Here is a 12,101-nt window from a genome sequence, read left to right as displayed (position 1 = left end):
AAGCAGCCCATAACCTTGTTTTGTTATTGGCCTTCAACTAGTGATTTAGACACTATAGTGTTTTTTTGTTTTTTTTTTACCCTTATAGAGCCAAATATGCATATCATCATGTGGTTGGCCAAGGGGACCCAGCAGGGATCAACATTTCTCATGCATGGGTAGAGTCCTCTCCATAATGATTTTCTGTAGTGCAGTGGGGCTGCAGCACCTCCCCCTACCTTTTGTGTATATTATTGGAATTATATTTATATTATGGTATTATATTATTTATATTATGGTGGTTAAACTCTTATTATATGTGCCTCCCCTGCCATCTGCTGTCACCTACACTGTCTTTGCGTGGAGTAAACATCTATGTATTGCTTTTATAATTTGATTCTGCGTACCCTGGGAAATTATTTTCATTTTAACAGTTGTATCCCTAAAGGATTTCTGTGCAGACACCACCGTGCATTTAATGGGTTCTGACATTCTTCTATACCTGCTTTTTATCCTTTCAAGTTCCTCCTTAACTCTTGCATGTGTTAGGAGCTGATAAGGCCAAGAAGAATACATGTGTGATTTTTACCACCATCACAGAGCAAGTCTTGATACTGAGACCTCCAGTGGGGAAGGGAGCTGTCCTGAATAGTCACCCCACCAAAGCGTGATTTAAGCAGATACAATCAGTCAAAGCTGAAATTTAATTCTATACACTAACTGGAATTTGAGTATGAAGTAGATGTCAAAATCAAGTGTTTTCTAAAACGGAAACAACTCGTACTCCCTGTCACAGGACAGTCTAGATTTCCAAGCACTACATATCATGGGCAGGTATGAATCGCCTGGAGATATCACCTCTGTGCTTCATTAAGCCCCAGCCTCAGCGAGTGTTTCATTCAGCTAAAGTTAAGATGGTCCTCCAGCTATGTTTTATGCAGTTGGATCATTATTACGCACAGTGAAGAATTTCCCTTTATCATATAAGATTCAATATTAGTATTTAAATTTAAATAATTTTATATTGATGAAATTACATTTCCACTTGAAAATATTTGTCATATACAATACTCATCTACATTAGTATGCCCTGTGTGTTATGTTTGTGTTTGAAATAGGGTGCCCTTACTATAGATATATACAGAATGTTGCCACGTGTTTGAACGCTCCCAGTAAGGGCGACACAGCGGAAGGGTCGTAGAAATGACATTGTACGCTTTTTATTTTTGACACAGGTGACACGAGTGGTGCTTCTTTGGGTTAACAATCATTTTAATGATTTTGAAGGGGATCCAGCTATGACACAGTTTCTGGAAGAGTTTGAAAATAATCTTGAAAATGCGGTATGCCATTGTTTGTTTTTCTTAAAAATATTTGAATCCCTTTTGGTAAGCAGTCTCACTTTTTAGCCATGTCCCACTGGCCTTTCTCAACACACGTCCGTGTGAGTGTATAACAGTGTTCTACCACCATTATTCTTCTAAATGCATTACTCGGTTACATATATGTCTCCTAGTAGGTCACGAAGGCACATAGAGTCTCCATAAAGTTTCACCCCCCCGTCACGCCTCTATCCACACCCCCTTAAAAAAAAAAAAAAAAAGTGCCCCTCTTTGCCCACTTGAAATGTTGGGAAGTATGAATTCTCAACTACTTCGGACAGTAAGTCCAGTTCCCTTTTGATGTACTCTTGCAAGGTATTTATGTAACGCTAGAAAGCCTTTGGACTCATTTTTGGCTAATATTGTCTAGGTTAATGGATGGCTAGATGTCCACTGCTTAGACCCATGGATTAAAGTTGTACATTATGAATGCCGTATTGCACATACGGTAATAACCCCCCCCCCCAGCACACATAAAGTACAATGTATGTTCTGTAAAATTTGTAGTCATTGAAGGGATTGCATTGTTTTATCTCTGGAATCGCATTGCATCGTGTTAAGAGCAGTCTGTGTTCTACAGAAAATGAAAGGGCACCTGAGGCTCCTCAACATTGCCTGTGCAGCAAAGGCTAAATGGAGACAAGTCACATTGCTAAAACCGTCTCGAGATTCGCCCCTTTATTTCACCTTCCTCGGGGGAAGCGACAAAGGGTTTGGTATATTTGTGGAATCGGTTGATGCTGCCAGTAAAGCCGCAGAAGCAGGGCTAAAGCGAGGTGATCAGGTAAATTATGATGTAGCGTTTGTTATTTGTATCACCCCTTCAAACTACAAAAATAACGTTTTAAATGTAATTGCAGTATACTTTAATCTGGAAATATACAAATACTTCAAATAATAATTATTTTACGGTAATGTCAATCATCTCATAAAAAACAGGTATTTTAACACCGTGAAAATATATTGTATTTCCCTTTAAGCAAAGAGCATTATTAACCCAGTGTTTTTCCCCCCAATATGTCTTCTTCTGGCGGAAAAGATAATGGAGGTTAATGGACAAAATTTTGAGAACATCACAAATGCAAAAGCCCTTGAAATATTTAAAAATAATACACACCTCTCCATTACTGTGAAGACCAATATTTTTGGTAAGTGTAACAAGAAAGTAGCAATTGCACCAAATAACATTCTTTCTGCCATTGACCCTAAACTCTATATTGTTATCCCTATATATGCAAACATTTGCAGTTTTTAACATTTTTTTCTCACTGTACATAAACTCACACATAATAAAAACTTGACAGTCTGCGTTCAGTAACATCCCCCAGGTTCAGTGATACCCCACATTCATCGGGACAACCAACATGCAAGACATAGCAGTGTGTCCTGCATCCTTAATGGATTAATTTCCTACAACAAGCAGGAGCTGGAATTCATTATAAGTACATATTGTCTGACGCATCCTTTATAATGCATTTTTCTTCGTAGATGTGTGAGCTGCCCAGAATTCATTACATTTTTGCAGCATCTTTTCTGTCCTTTTTGACTGAAAAGTAGAATACGTTATAGGTCAGAGTCCTCTTTTCACCACTGCCACCCAACTACTGTGGGGTCATGTAAAGCATGTTGTGTTACCCCTCTGGACACCATGGTTACCCGCCTTTGCACACCCCTGAGGTCTTTCACAAAACAACAAGTAGGGTCAAGTGATTTAAACAAGAAAATATACCTAAGTGTAATGAGCTTCGTAATGTTTTGCTTCAAAAAGTCCAGTAAATTTCCAATTCTTGCTTTATAATTCATCTTTTAATAAGATTACATTAGCTTACAAAGGCTTTAATTCAGATTGATTTTATGAAAATTACTGTGTTTATGCTTTTCGATATTTCAGTTATTTTCTGTTATTTCAGTATTTAAAGAATTGCTCAGCAGAATTTGTCAAGAGAAGAAGTGCGGAGTGCCTCATGTCCCAAAGATCGCGGAGAAAAAAAGCAACCGCTATTCCATACCCGATTTACCTGTCGATATGGAGCATATGTTTCCACGCGACAAGGCAAACAAGAAAATCAAAGCCAACACTGTGTCTGGAGGAAGGAATAGAATCCGAAAGATTTTAGACAAGACACGTTTTAGTATCTTGCCGCCAAAGCCCTTCAGGTATGTACCTGCGTATCTGTAGATATATCCATGATCCCTCTTAAAAATGCAGCGCTGATATACGTTCACTCCACAAACGTCTGTGTAAAGGCAATATCAGAATTAACCAGGAATCCCTCTGTTTTTAAAAAATGGGGTGCATTTTAATGTGTGTTGCTTAGTCTTGTAGGGCGACACAACCAGTTATTAGGTTTAGGGGGGATATCTGTTTAAATATGGTGATATAGGTCTATATAGGTCAATGCACACGTTTACAATTGGAAGATGTCCAGCAGTACCATCAGCTCAACATTGACAGAAGAAAGTGGGAACCTGGTACACCCGTCTGCAGTCCAGAGAAGACGTTAGAAGTGGTCTACTTGGAAGACAAAAGTCATTTCCACACACGTGGAAACAAGGCCAAGTGACTCGAGTATTCCAGAAAACACAGGAACTGGGGTGCAGAAAAATATCCGCAGATGCTGTGGACTGATGAGTATAATATTCGGCTGTAGCAGAAGACGGTACAAGAATGAGTGTTTTCAGGAAAAAATGAGCACGGTTGAGGTTAGGGAGGCATCTTATTGGCCGCACATTTATTCTGCAGCTTGACAACAACCCCAAACATACAGCCAGAGTCATTAAGAAGTATCTGAAGCTGCCTAAATCCGCAGAGGAACTGTGGCTAGTTATACAAGCTGTTTGGAACAACCTACCTGCCGAGTTTGTTAAAAAAAAGTGTATCTAGAGGAATTGATGTCTAGATGACAAACGGTGTTAACACATATTTAACTGATGTAGATTACTGTAGCGTTCTTTGATTGAATGTTTAACTACATGAGATTCATCATTCCAGACTAATATATTAAATGGTGGGTTGTAGTGTCTATATTTCAAATTTGAGTAAAATAAATTTGATGTATAGTGATTTAAAAAAAAAGTGATACTTTCACCTCGGGCATGCGTCATACATAAAATATAACTGCTAATTTAAAATGCGCTCATCAAGCTTCTTCGGCTTCCTTAAAATGAACTACACGGAATTGTTTTTCAGCGATGGCAGTGTAATCCAGTCACAGGACGATAGCATTGTTGGAATGAGACAATGTAGACACAGTGTTGCAATCATGCCGATCCCAGGAACGCTTTCCTCAAGCAGTCCTGACCTGCTGCAGCCTACTACAAGCATGCTCGATTTTTCAAATCCAATCGGTAAGTAGTGATATCTGTATTGATCTCATCCATTTTTGTTTTTACTCTGCATGTTCTATCATACTGTATGATATATGATATATAGCGTATACATATATATAGCGTATACATATATATGTATAAACTTGCTTATATACCTGCATACCTTGGTATGATCCATCTCAATACCTTAAATGTTATTCTGATCGCTTTTATTATCTAATAGATGAGGAAATAAATAAGATGTTAATAAAAAGGGAGGTAATCATTATTGGGGCTCTAAATGTCCTTACTGGAAAAAACAACAAGCTAGGTCAGCCAGTAGTAGAGGCATCCTACATTCTTTACTGGGACTGTGTTTAGGGCAGCTAGTAGAGGAGACAACATGGAAGTAGGCTGTACTCAAATAGAAAATGAGTTTTGAATGTCGCTGTAGGGGATGTTTGGGCTCCAGTGGGCATCAGTCAGTGTAGCTTTAATATATGGTCAGAAAAATGGAAACTTATTTAGGTGAGTGCTTGGCGGCCCAGTCATACTTGGATGCAGGAGTAATTGTATTATTTAAAACATGTTCTACAAAAGACAGTATAACAAGTTGTAAGGCTTAAAGTGAAAGGAAAGTGCTGTGGTGCTCTGTAGATGTGCTGTGTGTGCAAATATTTGAACGACACATTGCCAGTTATGGGCAGATTCAGTATTACAAACCAATTTCATGTATTATTGTAAATAAAGATTTTTTTCTTTGCTAAAATTACATTCTGAATTTTGATCTTTTTCCTTCATTCTCGCAGCTGGAGGATTTTGTTGTAAGTATATTAACAATGTAACTGCCGTTTGTAACTTTCAAACCACCAATAGATACATGTTAACTTTAACGTTGGTTTCAACAATCTGAACATCGGATGTACTGTATGTGTTCATGTTGAAGAAGCTTTTGAACACCAGATTTATAAATAATGATAAATGCGGGAGTGACTACAAGGATAAAAATATCAAGCATACTGTAGAAACATGACCTGACCTGGGAATTTGACACTATTCCTTATGAAAAATAATCCAAAAAACCTGAGCTGTTGCTTGCGGCATTTTCTTTCAGAAAACCTTTGTCATATGGTTCACACGTTTTTCAGTTTTTATTGATTGCTTTTTAAATGTATTTAACTTCTGAGTGCCAGTGGTTTGGACATTTATATACCAAGACTTTTTTTTTTTGTTTGCCATATTAATATTTAGGTGACCACCTTTACACACGGCTTACACTTGTCATGAGAAAAATCTAGGTTGAGTTATTCACAAATGTATAGTTTGACAAACATCACATTACGTGATACAATGGTACAAATAATAATAATAAAAAAAAATTCTTATACGCCAAACCAAATAAAAGTTATGAAAACTCCCTGTTTTTCATAAAAACATGCAGATTGTACAAAAAAGTACATGTATCATACTTAGGTTTTTGGTTATTGTGTCATATGAAATGTCAATCATGGCACCCATGCTCACCGCAATTACATACATGCAATTACACAAAACAAAACTTAGTCAGTCCGAGTTATAACTTTCAATACCATGACACTTACAGCACACCGCTCATAGCACTGGCAAAAAATAATGTCATTTACATCACTCACAGACGCAAGATCAAGCACTCAGATACTCCCATAACACTCAGAGCACACACACAAGCCAGCTTATATACAATTTACAAACACTCTCAATAACTCATATTGCTGACAAACACATAGATCACAACCCACAGACACTCGCACAGAAATATGACATCACCCAGCGGCTGGCTTCCCTTTTCACAAGAGGAAGACTTCTAAGATCCTGAATCTGCCCCAAGACCTGCGTGTCAACTCCCTCGTCTGCTTTTCACCCTGAAATGCCGCACAGTGCTCAATCTTCAACAAGTGAAGTCCGTTCTATCAAGCCCCTACGCTGTATGGCGGAACGAGAGACACGTGTTTTATTTAAACAGCTGGTCTTTGGGAGCGGCTACCCATGCAAGTTTCCTACCATTAGCGGCAAAAGTTCTGCTGAGTATGTTCTAGAAGAGGCGTCAGGAACTCCAACTTCTACATTAGAAAGAAGCAGATTATGGTTGAACAAATGTAGCAATAATTTCGGAGACAAAAAGCCCTAGTTGGTGGGGGTCATAGCCCTGGTCATGAAGGGGTTAAATGGCTGTACAGTGCTGTCTGTGTTAATCATCTTTACTATGTCTGTAATGATTTGTTTCAATCTTTTTAAAATGATAGGCTTGTAGCTCATACAATTATTGTTTGGTAGCCATGTTATGTTTCTAACCTGTATGCGTGTTTTTCCCTAACCTTTAGATATTCCAGACCAAGTTATAAGGGTATTCAAAGCGGATCAACAAAGCTGTTACATAATTATAAGCAAGGACACGACTGCAAAAGAGGTGGTGTGCGCGGCGCTGCAGGAGTTCGGACTTATTAACGTCTCCTCAGAAACATACTCTCTTTGCGAGGTCTCAGTCAGCCCAGAAGGAGTAATTAAACAGAGACGGCTTCCGGACCAGTTCTCTAAACTAGCTGACAGAATTCAGCTGAATGGAAGGTAAGCATCCTACTGTGTATTACCTTCTCCAGGTTTTCTGCATAATTGGTGAAATTGGGCTTTTTTACAGCAAAATCTAAATTTGCTTCAATTATTTGATGAAACTAGGATACCCATGTGTGTTAATGTAACTTGGATTTATGATTTTTATGTAGAATAAAACACTATCTATATATCGAATGACCTCTTTCTTAGCATATGGGAGTCTTCTAGGTACTCCTGAGTTCCGCAAGTTCCTTTCTTGTATGGAGCAATGAAATTAAGATAGTAATTAAAAATAATAAAACATATTTAAAAATACCACTGAATTGCAGATACTATCTGAAGAACAACATGGAGACTGAGACCTTGTGTTCCGATGAGGATGCTCAGGAGCTGCTTCGTGAGAGCTTTATATCTCTTCTTCAGCTTAGTACTATTGAGGTGGCAACGCAGTTGTCTATGCGGGACTTTGAACTCTTTCGCAACGTTGAACCTGCAGAATACATTGACGATCTTTTCAAAATTGATTCCAAAACTGGGAATGCCCGTCTTAAGCAGTTTGAGGAGGTGATCAATCAGGAGACTTTTTGGGTGGCTACAGAAATTCTCAAGGAGCCAAATCAGCTGAAAAGAATGAAAATTGTGAAGCATTTCATTAAAATTGCCCTCCACTGCAGGGAGTGCAGAAATTTTAATTCCATGTTTGCCATTATAAGGTAGGTTCATAGAAGCAAATACTGAAGGACACTATTTTAGACAAATTGCTATACATATTTTCATGGTGAAAGAACAGTACAAGAGACGAGGCACAAACGCCTTAAATGATGCACAGGGAAATGTTAAATCTTAAATTTTCATTTAAACATTTTGCCCTTCATAGGTAACGAAAAGGACCATAAATTCACCCTGCAGGCTCCGGATCTCTGAATTTGATGACGGATTAGACATATTAAACCCATCTAGTCTGCCCGTCTTCCTAATGTAAAGACTTTAAGCTTAAGCAGCCCTTGGTCTTAGACTCGGTATAGCTTTATGCCCGTCTCATGCATGTATTAGGCTTTACCGCTTCACCACATGCTGGGAGGCTGTTCCACTGATCTACCACCCTCTCACTAAAGTAAAATGAGATTAAGATTACTGTTGAAATGATACCAGGTTTGTCTAAATTTGTCTGTCACCCAGTACTAACTACAACAGGGTCAGATCAGACTTACATTGGGATACATATCAGATTTCTTAAATATGTGAGGCTAAGGGATGTGTTTATATAACACACGGTTTAGAAATCTCTGTAGAGCGTCATTTTTACTAAATTCTCAAAAAAAACAATAAAAAAAACAATAAAAAAAAATTATTAAAATGACACATTTGAGCGGTGAAACATTTAAAAAAAAAAATAAAACATACAGGTATTAATATTACCCATATCATCTGATCATTATCATATAATCTGATGACAGTCTGCATAATATAGGCATGGTGCTGATACTGTACTAATCAGATTCCTTGGGTTGTCTAGTTTATGAATATATACAGTTTTTTTTTATTGGTTTAAATTGAAATGTGGAACCTCTACTGCATCTCTAATGAGGCGTGGGCCGAGCCAGTTTGACGATTGCAAAGTGCAAGTTCCAATTTTGCCCCCGTAACATCCCAAAAACATGCCATACCCATGCATGTGTGGTACTGCTGTACTTGCTGAATCAGTTATTTCTTACTAGCATATACCCTGGGAAAGAATTCTAGCCTTTTAACTACCAAACTAGATGAATATACCAGCCATAGGTGGTATTTCCAAAATCAAAACATATACCCTTAATAATTTTTTTAGTTTTTATAGGTGAAATCATGGAAAATGTGTCCTTTTTTCTTAATTTTACCCACTTTTTAATTTCTTTCCCATGCTAAATGGCTTAAAGAGCTAGGACTTTGTTTTATGATTTGTTTTTGTTTGACCAATGTGTGTGAATAAAAGCCCCCAAACTTTATATACACATGTAAGCCTCTATGCTGTCTCTTTAAACCCCAACAGACTTTGTGTTTTGTCCGGTAACATTTATTGAATTAGTGATTATATTTGCGTGGCTGCTACGCAAGCATTTGCATTTTCACCTCTTTAGTAATATACCCTCGTCTCCTTTTAGATTGTAAGCGCGTCACCATAGCTCTCCTCGCTCACTATGTCCGTATTGTTGTTTAATGCACAGCTTATGTCCTGTTCATCTATTGTGCAGCACTACATAACATGATGGCGCTATATTAAAAACAGTATTAATTTCTATGTTAAACAGGCCTCTACTGTTACATTCACTTTTGCTGTTCTTTTCTCCAGTGGGTTAAACCTCGCTCCTGTGGCTAGGCTGAGGGGCACATGGGAAAAGTTACCCAGCAAATATGAGAAGTTACTCAGAGACCTGCAAGACCTGTTTGATCCCTCAAGAAACATGGCAAAGTATCGCAACATCCTCAGCAGCCAATGCATGCACCCTCCTGTTATTCCTCTCTTCCCCGTCATCAAGAAAGATATTACGTTTCTTCACGAAGGTACGAAGGCAAACGAAGAAGAAAAGCTAGTAACAGTTAGAGAGGGAAATCGAATTTCTTGTACATTCTCGCTCTAAATTGTTAAGTTAGTTAGTAGGGGGTCCTGGCGGATATGTGATAAGCTGTAGGACACATTTTGGCACGTGCATATAAACACAACAGAAAGTGTTATCTATTCAGTACTATAGGAAAGAAAATAAAGGATTTATATATTTCATGCAAATCCAGAGCAACAACTCCGATGTAGTTTTTTGATGCACAATAAATTTGTAAGCGCAGGCTTCTGTCACCTTAATACATAAGTAGCGTATGTTACTTTTCAGTTTGTATTGGTGAATCCCTATGTATTTGTTGTTTAGGAAATGATTCCAAGGTAGATGGTTTGATAAACTTTGAGAAATTGAGAATGATTGCCAAAGAAGTCCGCAATGTGATTCGCATGACGTCTGCTAACATGGACCCGGCCGTTATGTTCAGGCAAAGGTATGTGAATGTGAGTAGGGCACTCTGCTGTGTACTATTGTATTGTATCTTGTGTTGTATTTTAATATCATATTGCTGGGAAATACTTGCTACCTTTCGTCGGCAATGTTTTGTACGTGAATTGCCCTGGGAGAATACGATAACTTCTGGCTTAGTCCCAAGTTTTGTTTGATGCATCTTTTTGGAACGATTAGCGTTGCCGTTCCAGTTGTAGCATGTGAGAGCTGTGTTACTCCAGTAACCATTGTAACTTAATTAGAACCCGCATATTAACATGTATGCAGCATTGGGGTAATCACCAGACTTTTGTTTGGTTTGGTAAACCCTTTGTTGTGTGATGAGTGAACTAAAGGTGTGCAATTAAATATCACCCACTCACCTGCAGATGTTAATCATCATTTTATTTGAATTGCGTCTCTGTACGTTCCGTTGCTATTATAATATTATGGGGTCTATTTGACTATACTATAATATTGAGTCATCTAATGCATGTTAGTCATCAACAGTCCTGTCCTGTGTCCGTTCTCCCACATTTCACACTTTGTATCTTCCATCTAATTCGTAACTGTGCTTTTTTCCTGTGCTCTTCTGTTCGAATACATGCTTCAATGTGTGTGTGACTCTTGCTTACAGGAAGAAGAGATGGAGAAGTCTTGGGTAAGTATACAAATACAAGTGATAGTTGTAGGTTTCCTAATCTCTTAACTCTGCATCCTGCATGCATCTGAAATCCAGCATGCATGTTATTAACGTGCTACAACTTACTTGTTCCCAGCATCTAAAATTCATTATCTGGTCTGGGGTCATTGGTTTCTTCTGAGAAATACTTTAAGGGCTTGGTGCCTCTTGTACAGCAAATATGCGTTCATCAGATATATTATGTTTTTCAGACACTAACTTTACTTTGAACACAAAATCTGTTTAATGTAAATTCCTCCCTCAGATAAATAGACAAGAAGAGTTGCTTTTATAATAAATTACAATAAAGATGTAGTTTATATGTGGGATCAAACGCTTCTAATATATTCGCCCCATAGTGGCTGGGTTTCTTTCAGGGATCTGAGGCTTGACATGGTTAGTAATTTCACCGGATGGGAGATATCGCAGACGCTCATAATGCATATTTTAGTTTTGATTCTTCGTTGTAGTTTGAGCGCCCACTTGTGGCCGATACATACAATACTAATTCTGTACAATGAAAGAAAATAAAAGATAGCAGATGTTGGGTGATAATTCTACAATGTATATTGCACAGCGCTATGAAATATGACGGTGCTGTATAAAACTAAGATAATAATATGGCCAGTCCAGTCAAATGAAAATGCTTTATACATTTTACGTTACAATTTATGTGTTTTGTGTTTAAGCGGAGGCATGTATATAACGATGTGTAATAATGGGATATTTTATAGTATGGGAGACTGTACCTGTGGGGGATAATTTAGCTTGATCAATTATAATCCCTTTAATTCTTTCAAATACTAAGTACGTGAATGATTTCAGTGATTGTCCTATTGAATCAAATGTTTGCTGAATTGTTTGCCTTGGGCCTGCAAAGCTTATAATTAGAGAGGATCAGGCCTTTGTCCCTTCTTTCATCGGAGATTTCTCTATTAAGTGCACATTGTTTCTACAGACATATGCTTTGATCATTCTATGGTGAGAGTTTGCTGTAGGAAACAAAAGAGAAAACAGGTGGCGCACGTGGCGCACGTGGCGCAGGAGTGGCGATACAATAGCAAATCGGCCGTACGAATGATCTCATCGTGTGTTTTGTGATGCCGTTTATATTGAACAAAGCTGGCATGGAAGCTGCTG

At 38.0% G+C, this 12,101-nt stretch overlaps 1 protein-coding gene across 8 annotated transcripts in view; it reads left to right on the top strand.

The window, feature by feature from the left end:
* RAPGEF6 (Rap guanine nucleotide exchange factor 6) overlaps window positions 1-12,101 on the top strand; it is a 66,462-nt gene that overhangs the window by 41,217 nt on the left and 13,144 nt on the right. For 3 of the 8 annotated variants that reach the window (XM_053463315.1, XM_053463310.1, XM_053463316.1), the window contains 11 exons: window positions 1,215-1,322; window positions 1,942-2,145; window positions 2,401-2,509; window positions 3,272-3,518; window positions 4,552-4,709; window positions 5,480-5,494; window positions 7,031-7,274; window positions 7,589-7,972; window positions 9,589-9,800; window positions 10,160-10,283; window positions 10,917-10,940. In XM_053463315.1, the coding sequence (XP_053319290.1) occupies window positions 1,215-1,322; window positions 1,942-2,145; window positions 2,401-2,509; window positions 3,272-3,518; window positions 4,552-4,709; window positions 5,480-5,494; window positions 7,031-7,274; window positions 7,589-7,972; window positions 9,589-9,800; window positions 10,160-10,283; window positions 10,917-10,940 (1,829 nt within the window). Of the gene's footprint in view, window positions 1-1,214; window positions 1,323-1,941; window positions 2,146-2,400; window positions 2,510-3,271; window positions 3,519-4,551; window positions 4,710-5,479; window positions 5,495-7,030; window positions 7,279-7,588; window positions 7,973-9,588; window positions 9,801-10,159; window positions 10,284-10,916; window positions 10,941-12,101 lie in introns of those variants that run through there. The other 5 variants (XM_053463318.1, XM_053463311.1, XM_053463312.1 and 2 more) reach the window with 4 other exon arrangements.

Source organism: Spea bombifrons, chromosome 4 (assembly GCF_027358695.1).
Source record: "Spea bombifrons isolate aSpeBom1 chromosome 4, aSpeBom1.2.pri, whole genome shotgun sequence".
Classification (NCBI taxonomy): Eukaryota; Metazoa; Chordata; class Amphibia; order Anura; family Pelobatidae; genus Spea; species Spea bombifrons.
The sequence above is the reverse complement of the archived record's forward strand: the minus strand, read 5'-3'. Positions and strand labels throughout refer to the sequence as shown.